Genomic DNA, 16,573 nt, shown 5'->3' with positions numbered 1-16,573 from the left:
AAACATATTAATTCCATTATCTTGCTAGTCTTCCCTCTCTTTTCCAAATCTCCCTTCAAGCTTTCTCTGGTATTTCTAGTGTATATTACTAGCACCTTCTCCAGTCCTGTTTCTGACCTAAATTTAGAGCGGCTCATGTTGAGTGACACCACCAACATTCTGGAGGTTCATATGAGTTTGAGATGCAAAAAGGGAATGTTTGGTTGGCATTAAATGTGGCACTTAGTTGATCTTTCTCAGATTTTTTCCTGTTTTAGACTAATACTACGATAATCATTGAAAATTAACTTTCCCTGGAGTCACATATTTCTACCTGGTACTTTAAACGATAGGTGAGGACAGTCAACAAACAGTTTGCCTGTACAAACTGTCCAGACCTATGCAGGCCTGACTGTGGGAAACAAGCACTGACTGTAGCCAAGCAAGCACTGATTATCCTTGCTTGTCGCCCACTTGGGCCACTCCTGTTTCCATTGCTGGCTAAAAGAGAAAGGCAATTGAAACTGGAGTATTAAGAGATGAGTTACTTTTTTCAACCTTTAGCATTGTGAATGTGACCTCTCATAGAAGTGATATCTGGAGGCCATTCTCACATTGTGGTAATTGCATGCCTAAAACCTGTCCCTATCAGCATGCAGTAGGCTGTGGTCTAACTCCACCCATGAACTGAAGTCCAAATATCAGTTCCTCTACAGATTAACCCTGTTCTACCCCCTACAATCTATTAAAGCTGTTTTCTGCCATTCTGCCACAACTTCTGCCTGTGGGCTGTAATGCTTTGCAGGAATGCCCAGTTTTGGCAGTGCTGAGCAATATGTAGAGCAGGGCTAAGTCTGCTTAGACGTCCCCATGCTGAACACTGCCGAGTGTAACTTGCAGGCACCAAACTACTTTCATGAATTCATCACATAAAAATAAAGAAGTGTCTAATCTCCCAGTATAATGCGTGAGAAAAAATAGATGTTTAAGAACAGACTCCATACATGCCCAGTGTCCCATCCTCGGCACCGGCAGCCACCTGCTGTCTGCTTGGGCAGCAGCCTGCCTTTTTGGGCAGACAGCAATATGCTCTAGCTGTAGCTGGGACTGTCCAAAGGTGACAGGTTTTTGGCAAGGTGATGTGATGGTGTAATGTGGGCATGATGGCAAACTTGTGATGTAGCCTATGAAATGAGTCCCAAGCCCAAGTTTTGATCCCACAGGAAAACAGCAGTCAGAGCATGAGGTGGGATATGTGAAAAATGAAAGGGAAAAAATGCATAATGGTTCTCATTATAAAGTTCTTAAAAATACATTTCTGGAATGATTATGTTCTTAGAGTATAGATTTTTGTGACAATATCCTTCTCCCTTAAAACTCAAATGATTGATCTTAGATCTTTGTGGGAGTTCTTAAGCTGATTTCAATAAGCTGTTTCACAGTCATAATCTTTATTATGAAAATCTCTGTCCTGAGATGTTATGTACCCCACTGGCAGCAAACCTGCTGTGCAATTCAGTGGATTATAATGCAACTCACTGACATACTTAAAATAATGAGGTTGCTCTGTTCAGTGGGGTGTGATGAAAAATAGGAGCTACTGCTGGGAGCTCAAATTTGATTTAAATTCCTAGCAGAAAAGGTTCCCTATTAGAATACCATCGCAAGGTGCTATGTTTGTATGTTCTTTAGTGTCCATTTCAGGCTGGACAATGAAGAGGCCAAAAGAGAATTATTTTCATCTGTTGCCCAATGCACATAAATGGTATGATGAATTGAGGCCCTGTGCTCTTCTGATGCTGTTAGGAGTAAACTTGGGATTGAATTAGACTGCACAGAGTGAATCGTGGTTGTGCTCAGTGGGACTCAGTGGGAGACCTGAGCTTTGGTTTCAGTAGCACTGATTTTTGTCTTGGCGTGTCAGGGTTCTCAGGTCTCTTCCAGGCAGCCTCTACCTCCTTCTTAGTATGGGGTGAGAAGAAACAGCTGAGTTGATCCCTTCCCACTCCTTGCCTATCTGGAAGTAAGGGAGAGGATAGGAATTTCTTTCCTTTAACTAATGGGAAGGTCCTAGCCTTTATAGCTGCCCTTCAGCTTTAGTGTCTCCCATCTATCTGTAGACTCTTCAGTGTAATTGGTAGAGCATCTTTCTGTAGATGATTCATATGGTCTCAACTCTATTTTCTGCTAGGTAGTAGAGGCTGGCTTGTCAGAAAAACAGCTCTGAGTCAATGGTACCTAGGGAGGAAAATCTATCAAGAGAAAAAGTTGCCAATTTTACAGAGTTTTTTAGCCATTGCCTAGGCTTAATCGTATCTTAGAAACCCAGTAAGTGAGATGACCTATATCCCTTTTAGAGGAACACTTTCCTCATAGTACTTAGAGCTTGACATAAACACAAATGAATCCGTAAAATATCTTAGCTTCTGGCACAGAAGCTTTCAGGGTGTCAAGCAAAAGAGGAGCTAAATGGAAATGCTCTGTCTACATAAGGCTGCAAAACTGGCTGTGGTTGCCAGCTAACTGGATTTTAAAAATCTACACAAGTCCATGTTATTTCAGCTTAAATTTGATATACGTTTTGTTTGGGCCAGTGTTCTGCTTTATAGAGGCCTAGCTTCATATTAGAAGTGCAGTTTAGACTAGATGTTATTTCCTATTTGCAATTTAACCCAAGACGGTCAATTTTCCCCTCTCACAGGGCCGAGGTGGCAAAGGAAGCATCTATGTGTGGGCCTCTGGAGATGGGGGCAGCTACGATGACTGTAACTGTGATGGTTATGCATCAAGCATGTGGACTATCTCCATCAATTCTGCTATAAATGACGGACGGACAGCTCTGTATGATGAAAGCTGCTCTTCAACCTTGGCCTCCACCTTTAGTAACGGGAGGAAGAGAAATCCAGAGGCTGGCGTGGTGAGTCCAGATATTATTGTGCTGTTGCTGCTGTCTTTGTGCACTCCCACGACCTATTACATCTCTGTCTGCCTTGGAGCAGCAGATGGTCCTTTGTTGAGATGGATATTTTCTCATCTGCAGTACCTGATCATGCCAAAACTGTCAGCTGAGGAGATGTGGGATTAATATTAAGAATAGCAATGATTTTCTATATTTTATATCTTCTCATAGTTGGTGCTTTCTTTATCAGAAACCTTTACTGATTTAAAAGTTCAATTTCCCTCTTTCCAGAAAACAGGATGACAAAAGGTCTCTGATACAATCTAAATGAAAAGTGTTGAAATCTGTGCTGACATCAACAGAGATCATCTGTATGTTAGTTGATTTCATAACTAATTGTACCAGCAGAGCAGCCAGGAACCAGACTTAGGCTGTGCTGGAAGCAGTACAGAGCAGAAAGACAGTCACTCACCTACAGAGGAAACGTGGGAGTTCAGACTACCCTCAGAGATACAGTCTCATATTGAGATCAGTGTGGAGCATCATATTCAAGGGTTCAGTCCTTCACAGGGCCAAACTTACTACTGGAAAATACGGACTTTCTATTCATGTATAACTGGGATTCTCTTCCAGTGACCAGTCACTGTTCTTATCAGTGTTTTCAGACTAGCCAGGATATAGTCTAATTCACAGAATGAAAAATTTAGGTGTAATAACTCAAGGTCGACCCTTGCCAAAAGCTGCTATACGTTCTCTTCAGCCCTGTCTCAAGCCTTAAGCAAAGACATGTTGTAGCATCCTGTGTGCAGTAGCAGATGGAAAAAGTGGTTTCTGGTATGTGCTAATATCAGCCAAAATGATCTGTGTCACCTTTATAATTATCACCGTAAAATGTACTCCTAGGGTATCTTTCAGATCTCTTCTAGTGACTAATCTCCGTAGAAGACAGCAGATTACTGCTGTTGGTTCCAATGTTAGATATCTTAGTACTGTTAAAAATTCAAATTTCAAATCATCTTGATAACCACAGCAGAATTTAAGGCCTTTGGTTAAACTGTGTTTATAGGAAATAAATGACGTCTCTGTGAGTTTATGAGTTCTAAACGTTAATGAACATTGTTTTCTTACGTTGAAATTTATTCTTGTATTCCTGCCTTCTCTAGCTATGTCATACTGTGTTTTTAAATACACTATTACAAGAAGAAAACAGATTATTAGGATCCTAGGAACAAATACACAATTATTCCAAAGAGCAAGGGCACAAACCGCACTTTCTGTACTTTTCTGAGTCTGTAGCCCCACCCCGGAAAATGGACTAGCGGGTTTCATTAATTAGCTCTAATATCATTGCAGGCTACAACGGATTTGTACGGCAACTGCACTCTCCGTCACTCGGGAACGTCTGCAGCTGCCCCTGAGGCAGCTGGAGTGTTCGCCCTGGCCCTGGAGGCTAAGTATGCTGTTAAGAAATTCTTTGTTAGCTCAGGAGAGGACGGGGTTTGGGGTTTGTTTAATGTTGTTTGTCATATAAGCCAGCTGCCTGGGGCACGGGGACTGGAACAAACAGCTAACGAGCTGCCTGCTACAGTAGTGACATGCATGGTAACTTACAGATGGAGCTACAGTCGTGCCAAAAGTGTAAAACAGACACGTTTTGGCTGACTCACGCACTCTCTGTGTCCTCTATACCCACGTCTTTGAGGGGGTTGACTTCTCTAGCATTGTTTGAGGGAGAGATGATTTCAGTTAATCCCCTGTACGCGTTTCTCCACTTGTCCAGTGGGCAATGTCCACTTTACAAAAACGTGAGAATGAACCTCGCATCAGCCAGGAGTTTGTCCTGTGCCGCATTCTGTCTGCAATGGTGGATGCATAGGGGAGAGTATAAAAAGCAGGGATCTTTTGAGAGTGATCTTTTATCAAGCAGCTTTGGCAGTCACTGCAGTTTGGAGATGGGGTATCTAGCCTATCCTGTTTTATAGGCACAGGCAGATTTATCTTCCTTGGATTTTTCTGACTCTTTTTCAACTTGTCCGCCCGTTTGGCATCTGTATCATCCTGTGGCAATGAGTTCCAAAGTAATAATAATTTTTAGAGGGGTGGAGAAACACTTCCTTTGGTTTGCTTTCTCATTGCTGGTCATCTGCTTGGGTGCTACATGTGAAAGAGCAAATATCCATTCTTTATTTACCTTCTTCATATTATTCATGACATTGGAAACCTCTTGTAGATCTTATTTCATTATTTTGTTTTCTACTGATGAGGAAAACTTCCTTACAATAACCTATACTATCTGTTTTGTTTTGTGTTAAATTGTTTTATGAAGTGAGACGATGTTTGCTCAAAGTTACATAGCTTCAGTTGCTGTAAGCATAGCATGGAGCGAGCATTATATGCATAGTTTTCTTCAGTAGTGTGCAGAAGAATGAAGATTTGGCAGAGGAGACAAAATGTATAAGTGTATTGTATCTTTAGTAGAGCAGTGATTGGTGTGCTCAGAGAGAGCATGACTCAGGCCAAGTTTAATTGCTCCAGTTTTGTACATGTGAAACGTCCATGCCAAATGCTGAACTTTGGATGATCAATCCTTTTACTGCCAAGTTTGTTCAGTGGGACAGCCACAATATAATAAATCAACATGGCCATAAAAATATAAAGGCTCAATGAATTTCCTGACCGCTGCATGTTTAACCTGGACTAAAACCTTAATATCTCAGCAATAATTATCATTCCTGTTCTTTTGGGCTATCCACAAAGACTGGAATTAGTCTTGCCAAACTGTCACAGGCCTAAGTTAGACTAATACCTTTGCTTTGCAATTAGTTTCGTAGCGCTTGCTGAGAAGAAAGAAATGAAAAACAAAACAATAAAGAATTGTAATTATCTCCTATCTTCTTCCAGGCTGGCTCTTTTAAACCTTCATTGTATTGTGTAGAATTACCCTGGATGAGTTACGCTGACCTTCACAGGACGGCTGACAATTCCACATGCAGACCTCCTGCAGCGTCTCTCAGCTCATTTGTAGTATAGGTCTGACATATCTCTAAAAAACAAGCTAATCTGTGAGCTGGAAAGTGTAGTTTTAAGATACATAGCAAGGAGCTCTTAAAAGGTTTCAAGAAGAATGATGCAAGTTATAGCTGGTTTTCAGCTATCTTGTGTCACCTTGAAAATGTTTAAATAATTGGCTATTCTGGCGTACATTCGGCATGCGCACCTGCTTATTACTTGGGGCACAGAAAGCTGAAAAGCAGAGCCTTTTAGGTTGATGGTTTGAATCAGACATGTCGTAACGTTGAAAGAGTTCATCATAAAATGACAGGAATGACTTCAGTTATGTAGAATTAGAATTTCGGTTCTAAAGCTTTCAGAATAATAACTTATAAATGCCCTTCCTATCATCATAATCGCTGTGAATCTAGAAAGACAAGAGCTGGTGATGAAAAATGATCATCTGATCGAGACAAACATTACTTTACTTCATCCATGCTAGTACATTATGGGTGACAAACCTCTACCGTACCTTAAAGTGTAAATCTACAGCCACCCACAGCCCGTATCTCCATATTCACAGTCCAGCAGAATTTGTAAAGCCTTGTTTGCTATAGCCCGCCAGCTCCATCAGACCAGGACTGCTCTGGGAGAACCTTGGAAGGTCTGGGAGAAAAACAGGAGCAGCAGACAAGGAAACAAGGGGAAGATATAAGAGGAAGGCTAGACTATATTCTGTCTTCATCCTTTTTTTTTTTTTTCCAGTTCTGTTCGGTGTCTAGCATAATGTACCACTCACTTTATTAGCTTAAAAATTGCGTGGTGGATATATAGTGTGTGGTTGAAATAGTTGCTTTTAAAAACAGGGAAACGATCAGAAATGCTTTTGTGATTTTGGGGAGTATGTGAAGTTCTATGCAATTAAAACCTATTCTTGTTCCCACTGAAATCAACAGAAGCGTTATTATTGGTATGTGTGTAGATATATTTTCTGTGTGATTCATAGAAGCAAATTTTACCAAAATACTTACACAAACACACTATCTTTCTGTAATATCCGCTTAGAAATACTGTTTTCCATGCTACTCTTCCACAGCTTGGATCTGACATGGAGAGACATGCAGCATTTGACAGTGCTCACCTCCAAAAGGAACCAGCTTCATGATGAGGTTCATCAGTGGCGGAGAAATGGTGTTGGGCTGGAATTCAACCATTTATTTGGCTATGGCGTCCTAGATGCAGGAGCAATGGTTAAGATGGCAAAAGACTGGAAGACTGTTCCTGAGAGATTCCACTGTGTTGGAGGGTCAATACAGGAACCCGAGTAAGTGAATAGTCTAGTTTATGGGTTTTGCTTTTTTCCAGGCATGCAAGAGACCATAAGCTTGCAAATACCTTGACAAAGAAGTAGGTAATCAGAGAAATGTACTGAACAATTTTTTACTAAGAGAGCCTAATGTTATCAGTCATATTCCAGATGTTTCAATAAAATAATAAATAAGCTATGTGATTTTTTTGAATCCTGGTTTTGTTAGAGCATTCTACAGCTGATCCGTAGAGTCATTGCTAATGCCAGCAGGATTAAGAGCAGCATCCGTTTTTCCTGACCACTTGCAAGTATGTCTGTGGCAAAGTTTCTGTGAAAAAAGAGCATGTGCACAAGTAAAAATCTGGGAAGCTGGTCCCTTAAACCAAATAAATTACATGAAGTGCTGCCACATGAAATATCTCTTAGCTAGATAATATCTCCTTGTGACCTATTTCAGGAAACAGTTTTATCTCCAGAAGACTAAAGCAATCACCTACAGGTATCAGCGATTCAGTTTGAACATTATAGCATTTAATTGTGTTTGGTTTATGTTCTTCACGTCTCTCATTGCAGGCTAGGTAGTCAGATTATTTTCTGATTACCCTCATGTGCTAAACTGAGTGAGTCAACAAGTGAATGAATTAATACTAATTGACTACAACAGCTAGAGTTCAGTTTCGTTATTTGAAATGCTAACCTGAGATGGGCAATTTATGTCATATAAACATGTCATATATCATTCAAAATTTAAATTTTCAGTGCCATTTTTGAAGGCATTATTCTGTTGGAAAAGGAAAGTAAACCAATATGCCACTCTGGCACGTAGCTCAGCCAGGGAAAGAGCAGGTTTGCTCCCAGTGGGTTTGTATTTGCAGGATCCAAGGTTCTGCAACTGAGATCTGAGTTTAATTTATCTGGCCCACCCGTGCTCACAGACTGGAAACAAACGAGAGAGTGCTGAAAGTAATTTTGAGCTATCTCTAGCTTATTCGTAATTTACATGTAGACTCTGGTTATGAAGACAAACCCCCTCGTTTACCTTAGTGCAACCCTATTTTTTGAAATGGGAATTACCATAGAAGCAGAGAGAGAATTTCATTCCGGAGGTTTAGCTGCATCCATTAGGCAACGTGGTAGAGGTACTTTGGCAGCAGAATGAGCAAGAGTTGGGCAAGTACTATGTAGTACTATTGTCTCTTCTGCCTTTATTTGTCAGTCCTGTTTCTGCTACTGAAAGTAGTGTTTGGATAGAAAAGTGGAAGTCATGGTGCTTTCAAAAAACTTGCTTTCCCTTGGTGATGGCAGGGAATTTCCTCCATCCCAGGAATCTTGAGCTGCATGAAGGCTTCTCGATGACTATAACTCTCCAAAAAGCTCCAGAGTCCAGAAATGCACTAACTCTCTTCTGTGAGCAACACCCAGAGCAGGCTACATACGCGGAGCACATGCATTTATAAAGAAGAGATTTTTAAAAGCATAGACAGCAGTGAAGTTTTTTCAGCAGAGTCAGGCACTACCTTGGCCTTGGAAAAGCCTAAATCTACTGCAATAAAGTATTAGCGTGCATTATGTGTAAGTGCCCCCTCTATAATTATCTGATACAGCTGTATGTTAATAGTACTGCTATAACCTTTATGTCTCCCAATGAAAATACCTCTGACAGAAGAGAGTAAACCTCACGACTTGCAACATGGACATTTTTTTGAATTACATTATAAGTAAAACTGCTTGACGTCCCAGCATCTCCGGAGAATCCTTGGAGATGAAAACTGACACTGTACTTCTGCCATGGATAATTGATTTATTTTTCCAGTTTGGCATTGCTGCAGCAACATTTTCTATATTTAGGTAGGTAAGCAGCTGATACAGTGGCATGTACCATAGCAACATTGTCAATTAGCAGAAACAGGCCAGGAAAGAATTTAAAGCCTGGAATATGTGGTGAGCTGAAAGTAATCAATATTTAAAGTGCAACGTTTCTCTGCTGACTGTAGAAATACATGATAGCAGTAGCAACTTTCCATGCAAGGGGATTTTTGTTGGGTCAGCAAAGAGAAAAAAGTGGACAAGTCTATGAGTCTGGCTGGTCCAGGGAGATACAAAGATGATTTAGGTCAATCATTGTTCATTAGCTGAGGAACAGACGCACAGGCGTGTGCTTCTGAAAAATGGTTAGCTTTCCCTGCTGATCTGTGTAACTGGATACGACGTTTCATGCAAAAAAGAATATGTGTACTGCAACTGAACAGCAGCTATAGGCTGTGATGAACGTGGAAAAGCATCTTCTCCTCTGCTCCTTTCCTGTCAGGCCTTTTTTTCCCTTTTGTTTTAAGTTATTTTTGTTTCTTTGGGGGAATTCACCTGGACTACGGTTATTAGTCTAGCGAAGCACAGAGAATTGCGTCCTAATTAATAGCAAAGGCAGAAACAGATCAAGCCTGTTCTCCTGTGCTTGAGAGAGATGAGATAACTTTTGCACTGCAGCACTCACGACGGTGGAGGGAGCAGCTGGCAGGCTGCCTGCAGAATAGGTGCTGTTGTCCCTGCGGTTTTGTTATTTCTTTGAGTTTTGGTGTCGATAATTGGAAAAAAGACTTGCACTGAGGGGTCCTCCTTCATTTACTGAAGGAGATATGAAGCGTTTATCCTAACTTTCAGAATGAAGTGCTGGTTAACAAATTGCCGTCCGTGGTGTGAGATTGCTCTGAGACAACGCCAATTCAGGATTACTGGCATTGTAAGGGATTAATTTCTCAAGTAATTAATTCTCCAGTCTGCACAAAGTTACCACTGCTCAATGGGAGTCTGTAAAACGAGGTGATGGTTCCCGTGCAGAGAAATTGCAAGTGTAAGACGACTGTGAGGTTATGATCCTTCACCTCTGGCTGGCTTACAGTACATTTTCCTTGTGCTTTGGGATACCAAATAAATCCTGAGACTATTATACTCAAGTGTTCAAATCTTTTAGCTCTACAAAGTTTGCGTTATACTAGCTTCTGCTCCAGGGCACATATAAGATTCGGAACAACACAGTTTTTTTCCGTTTAATATGGGTGTTTAAATGCCTTGAGGGTCTGGGCCTGAATATCTTTTTACTCTGCAAGCAGTCCTGAAAAGACAATGCTGTAATATACAGCGCACTGTTTCATTGCGAAAGGGAAAGGGTTGGATTCGTACTTATAGCGCTCATTTCTTTTGAGAAGAAGTGAGCGCTTCAAAATAGCAAAGGCTGTCACCTCATCTTGCTCTGTAGCAGTCGGTGAGAAGTGCATGTGCAAGAACACAGCATACGTCTGAGTGTTAATTACAAGCACTGGAGGAGGTAATAATAAACTGACGGGAGTTTTTTTTTGTGGCTTCTCCCTTTTTAAAGGATTGCAGTAGTTCTTGCCTTGTAAGCGTTTTTCCTTTTGGGCAGCGTTCTTCTGGCCACCGCTCCCAGCACGCTGATGGTGAAGACGCACGGGATTTTGTTGCTTGCTCTTTATGCCAGTCGCTAGCCAGTTCCTGAGGTAATGTGGGAACGGCTAGTCGAATCCCAAACCCCGAGAGGCTTCGCAGGCGCTGGGCTGCTCTCGCACTGCTCCCGGGCCAGGCGCAGTGCGGGTCCGAGCGCCACCGCTCGGTGCGGGGCGGGCATCTGGCCTCCTCTGCGAGAGCCGGAAAGGTGCCGACGGACCGGCTTTCCGCCAGCGGGCTCTCTCGCCTCTTGCCCTGGCCTCCCCGTGGAGGCAAGTTGTGGAAACGCTGCTGCCGGCCGCGTTTTCCCGACGCCCTTAGGGAGTAGCCGCGTGGCGGGTGCCCAGCACGCGGGAAGGGGACGGGCAGACAGCACTGGGCGGGCGTCACGTTGCTTCCTTTTGTGTTTAGTCCATCTCTTGAAAGATGCTGGTGAGACCAAGCAGTAGCTACAAGTGATTTCACAGACCAGCGTCTGTAACCGAAGGCCCAAAGGGGTTACGGCAGTTATCGCTCCCACCAACACCATCTGCTAGAGTGAAACGTGGGCGGGGAGGGAAGGTCAACGGGGAGGGTCGTGGGCAAGTCGCTGCTCCAGGATTCGTGCAGGGCTCTGCCCGCTCCCACCCGCCAGTCTTCGGGCAGCCCTGGAGACCAGTTGTTGTTCGTGTCAGCGAGCAGCGCTGAAGTCAGGACACACCAATTGCTCCTCCTCTGCCGAGCCGCCTCGCTTTAAATGTATAGTTTATTTTGCTGTTAAACATGTGCCCTCTTTCAGCACAGATTATCTGTGACTCACCCGCTCGGAACGGGGCTGAGCGCCCTTGTACTGCGCCGCGGTTATGGCAGCCTCCTGGAGACTTGTGTTCAGATCACGGCGCCAAATCGGGAAAACTCAGAATTCAGCCTGCTTGTTGTTATCCTTTATTTCGGGCGGGGCGGAGGTCAGCTCATTGTGAAAATAACCTGCCGATGCTGAAGCGCGTAACCCTAGGAAGGGTTTCATTGCATGGAACGCTGCCGGAAGGAGAACTTCTCCTCGAACTTGAACCTAGACCCCAGTTTCCTTACGAGAGCAGGATTTTACATTTCAGATCTCCGTCATGACTTTTGGCGTCTCCTGTTTGGTTACCTGAAGCAGCTCTCCGTCAGGCATGCTAGCGTTTGAGGGTTTCCTTCTCAAGTGTCTGTTCCTAGCAAAGGAGACCCTCCGTAACAGGGGTGGTGTTCCTGTTTGATGACAGAGGCCTTGTGAAATAAACATTGCAGGACTAAGCCTATGCTCTATCCGTGGATTTAGCTTCTCTAGTACTTCTGGGTTTTTTCCAGTCTCATAGGGTCAGATGTCCTTCAGTTAACTGTGAGTTTGCCTTCACAAGGACTTTATTATTATAACCAAGAAATCTGTGACTTCAGCGTCCAGCACTCCAGGAACTCAGTAAACAAGTTTGACTTCTTTTCTGTGTGTATGTGTCCCTGTACAGGAGAGCTCAAGGACAGCAATTTTTAATAGAAAAGAATTAATTAAATCAGTTGAAACAGGGATTCACCATTTGTGTTAGTTTCCAAATCAGAGCAAGGATATAGATTTGAATATGACTGCACTGAAATTTTGTGCATCTGATTCCATGACTCCAGCCACTTGTCTTTGCTGATGTCTTTTAAGGTGACTCTCAGATAGGATTGACTGCTCATGATTCTTTTCAGGAATATAGGCATTGTTAAGCCATTACCCAACATAGTAATGATCAGTAAAGGCAGCTATTAAATATATATTAATATTTCTTAAATAGCAGTTTGTACTTCTTAATTGTATTCCTTCTTTCTTTGTGTAGGTGTAATGTATTTTCAGATTAAGGTTTTAATACCATTTTATAAAAACAGAACGTTCCCTTTCTGACTAAGTTTGCAGTTTTTATTTTCTTAATTTTCCATATATTAATAATAATGAATGATATTAAATGTTAAGCAATAATTAAGATTATAATATGATATTAATGTTAAATATAGTTTTAGAAGAAGACATGTCATGATGTGTAAATCTTTTTACTGTGCTTAATTGTATTTTGATCTCCAGAAAGATACCATCAAGTGGCAAACTGGTCCTCACCCTTACAACTGATGCTTGTGAAGGGAAAGAAAACTTTGTCCGATACCTGGAACATGTCCAAGCAGTGATAACTGTGAATTCGACTAGGCGAGGAGACCTCAACATCAACATGACCTCACCAATGGGAACAAAATCCATTTTACTGAGCCGGCGTCCCAGGGATGACGACTCCAAGGTGGGTTTTGACAAATGGCCTTTCATGACCACACACACTTGGGGAGAAGACCCCAGGGGCACCTGGGCTCTAGAGATTGGATTTGTCGGCGGTGTGCCACAGCGGGGCGTGCTGAAGGAGTGGACACTGATGTTGCATGGGACTCAGAGCGCACCGTATATAGACCAAATAGTAAAAGATTATCAGTCCAAACTGGCCATGTCCAAGAAAGAAGAGCTGGAAGAAGAATTAGATGAAGCAGTAGAGAGAAGCCTGAAGAGTATACTGAGCAAGAACTAGTGCTGTTCTGCATGATGGTCTCTTTCCTTCCCCGGATCCCTCTGTTCACCTTTCTACTATCCAAACGTCTGTGTTAGACATATTACAATGATAGTCTCTGTAGCCAAATTACCACACTTTCTTGATTTTGAAGTCTTAGATCTTGTCAATGATTGTTTTAATTACCACTGAAGCAATCTTTTTTTACTCTAAACCACAAATATATTGTCCCTTACAAAATACTATGTACAGGTTTGTGACTGTAAATGATTTTTCTTTTGTGTCATACAGATAGGTAATAACTTGCTAACAAGTTGATGGCTTTTCCCTTCATATTTTTGTGGTAAATGTTGTTTATATTTTAAAAAGAGTGAATTTTAACATTGGCAGTTGGTGATAATGGGCCCGTTTTAAAAAATTATTATGAAAGAGGGAATCACAAAGAGAGGTCTTTGAATGTCCAAAAGCTCCTTTTGCATCATTGACTTCAGTGGTACTTTCCCCATTGGGTTCAACCAAAGTAAGACTAGACCCTAAAAAAAAAAAAAAAACTAGAGATGAATAAAAATTTCAAATGTGATTTGCAGAAATCAATTCTTTTTAGAGTTTTCCTAAATATATACACTTCTACAACATACACACTAACACTTTAGCCACAGAATGGTTCAGTAAGCATGCGATAAGGAAGGCAAAGTGACCCCAAAGCTGTGTGATAAAGGGAAGTGCATTGACAGGCAGGGTCAGGGCATTCTAGAAGCACAAGTTTCAATTTTGTTTTTTTAACTTTGGCAATTTAAGTCAATTTACCATCTTACCGCAGAACCAGCATATAAGGAATGAGATGTAGGCTTTCTGGCAACCTTTGTGCAAAAGTGCATCTGCTCATCTGTATACTGAAATGTACTACAGCAGCATAAGACAAGGCTGTGTCAGCTTTTCCAATTACAGACCCCTGTTTTCTGGGGTTTACATCCTGACTGTCAGTAAATTGCTGTTGGAGGAAATTGATGCATGTAGTTTCAGTCCAGAAGGAATTTTTTATTCAAATTTCATTTTTAAAAATAGAGATTTGTTATTTTTGTGTTATACAAATATATTTAAGGAGAAAAAGATGCCTAAGTTATTTTATGTGTAATGCAAAGTTGGCTTTCATGGGAAATAAAATGTAGCGCGTTTGGGAAGATTTGTCCATAGTCATTGCTCTTTGCTGTCTAAGGACTTAGTCCCACCTTCACTTTTCATGCATAAGTAAAGTCAGTTTCTCCCTTCCTCAGAGTCTGCTCTGGATATTACCACAGGACATCACATTCTCTTCAATGGGGATTACTCATGGTAGCAAACACTACATGTTCTCAGGTGTGAGTTCCCAAATTATAACCTTTGAATAATAAATGGTCTTAATCCTGCAAATATTTTGGCACTAACTGAGCATGAATACCATCAGTGGACCTACCCAAATGCTTATTTTAAGCAGGTGCTTAAGATCTTTGCAGGACCTGAGATCTACTTTTTAGCAGTGACTAGTTTCAGAATTTTATTAAGTATTTTTAATATGTAGAGTATTGATCTAAAATGTTTTAATAAGAGCTGTCCTGATTGATCAGGTACATAGTAATAGAAACACATTCAGTAAGTAAATATTTATCTAACAATTTTAAAACATAACCCAAAGCTTATATGGTGCACACTTTTCACTTAAGAATGTATCCTTTATTCTATTATTTCAAGTGACTGTCCATCTTTTATCATTTCATAAGAGGCCTATTCTAAACCCAAATGCAATGCAGCTCAGCCTACTTACTTACAGTCTACACAATAAGGCCAAGGCAAGCACTTTTCACAGGTTCTTCATTGCGGTGCAGCAATCCATTAAGGCTTGGTCCATTACAGACAGAGGCGTCACACTTGGATAAAACAGGTGTCAGCAAGAGAAGAATCAGGCCCTGTATGATTTTTGATTTTAAAATGCTCTTGTTTGTTTGTTCAAATACATTATAGTGTCAACTGTGTTTAACTTGGTAATTTAAAAATTAACCCAGTGACAAGATGGGCCCATTTCAAACCACAGATTAGAGTTCACGAAGCGTAAACCAAAACTCCTTGGAATTAAGCAGACTGAGGGACAGAGTTGTTTGTGGAACTGGGTGGTTTTGGGAGAGGCTCACAGTTCTCAAAAAGAGCTGCATATACATATCGGAGGGAAGACTTTGCCACACACACACACACACACACACACACACACACACACATGTATATGTATATATGTATGTATATGTATATGTATATATGTATACATGTGTGTCTAAATGCATACAACACACCTGTGGCATCCCTCTCTCCATATATATTACATATGATATGTATATTCAGTGAATGTTATGTATACTTATAGAGGATTACATTTAGTGTGCAATGTATAATACGTATACACACACATAACTACTTTGTGTGTGTGTGTGTTCAAAGAAACAGAGTCAGCTGGAAGCTATTGAAGGAATGTCTAAAATGTGGAAAAAGTTTTGGAATAAGAAAAGTCCATGTGGAAATTTTAAATGAATGTGTACATTAATTTCCTTTGCATTCATGTAATTTTGCAATTCTCTGTTTAATCATTAAATGTCTAATATAGCAGCAAAATAACGAAATGGTTGTTCATATTTTCCTAATGTTGACATAATTTATTAAGTGAACTCTATCACTATAATGAGTGATAAACAGAAATGGTGAGTTTTGATATAAGCATATATAAAACTAAGTGTATATACAATATAGAGATATACTTCAAATTCTTCAGAATTTTTGCATCGGGGAAACACTGAAAAATATGTCCAGTTAGACTAAGTTTTTATGGTATTGCTGATGGAAAATAAAGTTAATTTGTTAGTATTTATAATAAAGGAGAAAATGAAGTTCATGATTTAAAACAGGTGAACATTGTTAAACTAAAGCCCTGTGATGTTTTATAATCTGAGTAAAATAAAGAGCTGTTGTAAACTGGCAGGTCCTATCATCATTACCTATCGGAAGTTATATGGGAGCTAATACGCTGTAAGTGGGACTACTTACTAATGCTCTGCTTTTTATACTGATAAGGTAATTAGTATCCCTTGTGTTTTGGACGCTGGGGAAATAAATACGATCCTGCAAAACAGATGATATCAACAGATGACAAATACCAGCTCGTATGTTAACTCTTTGATATAGTGGGATGCAGCAGATTAAGGATCCCATTAAGCTAGGAAGAGCCTTGAACATGTACTTATGGAGCTTATACTCCACTACCTTAAGTGGCTTATAACCCACTGGCTCCAAGGAATGTCCTGCAAAGGCACTAAGTTAAGCAGGTGCTGAACTGCTCCCCTAAATTGGGGCGTGAATGCTCAAGAGTGCAGT

General features: G+C 40.9%; 1 protein-coding gene across 2 annotated transcripts in view; it reads left to right on the top strand.

Moving 5' to 3' along the window:
* Nucleotides 1–16,178, top strand: part of PCSK2 (proprotein convertase subtilisin/kexin type 2) — a 143,477-nt gene extending 127,299 nt beyond the window's left edge. For both annotated transcript variants that reach the window (XM_068940402.1, XM_068940401.1), the window contains 4 exons: nucleotides 2,681–2,896; nucleotides 4,232–4,332; nucleotides 6,966–7,193; nucleotides 12,715–16,178. In XM_068940402.1, coding sequence (XP_068796503.1) covers nucleotides 2,681–2,896; nucleotides 4,232–4,332; nucleotides 6,966–7,193; nucleotides 12,715–13,201 — 1,032 coding nt within the window. In that variant the 3' untranslated portion in view covers nucleotides 13,202–16,178. The remainder of the gene's footprint in view (nucleotides 1–2,680; nucleotides 2,897–4,231; nucleotides 4,333–6,965; nucleotides 7,194–12,714) is intronic.
* The last annotated feature ends 395 nt before the right edge of the window (nucleotides 16,179–16,573 follow it).

Source organism: Struthio camelus, chromosome 3 (assembly GCF_040807025.1).
Source record: "Struthio camelus isolate bStrCam1 chromosome 3, bStrCam1.hap1, whole genome shotgun sequence".
In the NCBI taxonomy this organism is placed as follows: domain Eukaryota; kingdom Metazoa; phylum Chordata; class Aves; order Struthioniformes; family Struthionidae; genus Struthio; species Struthio camelus.
The sequence above is the reverse complement of the archived record's forward strand: the minus strand, read 5'-3'. Positions and strand labels throughout refer to the sequence as shown.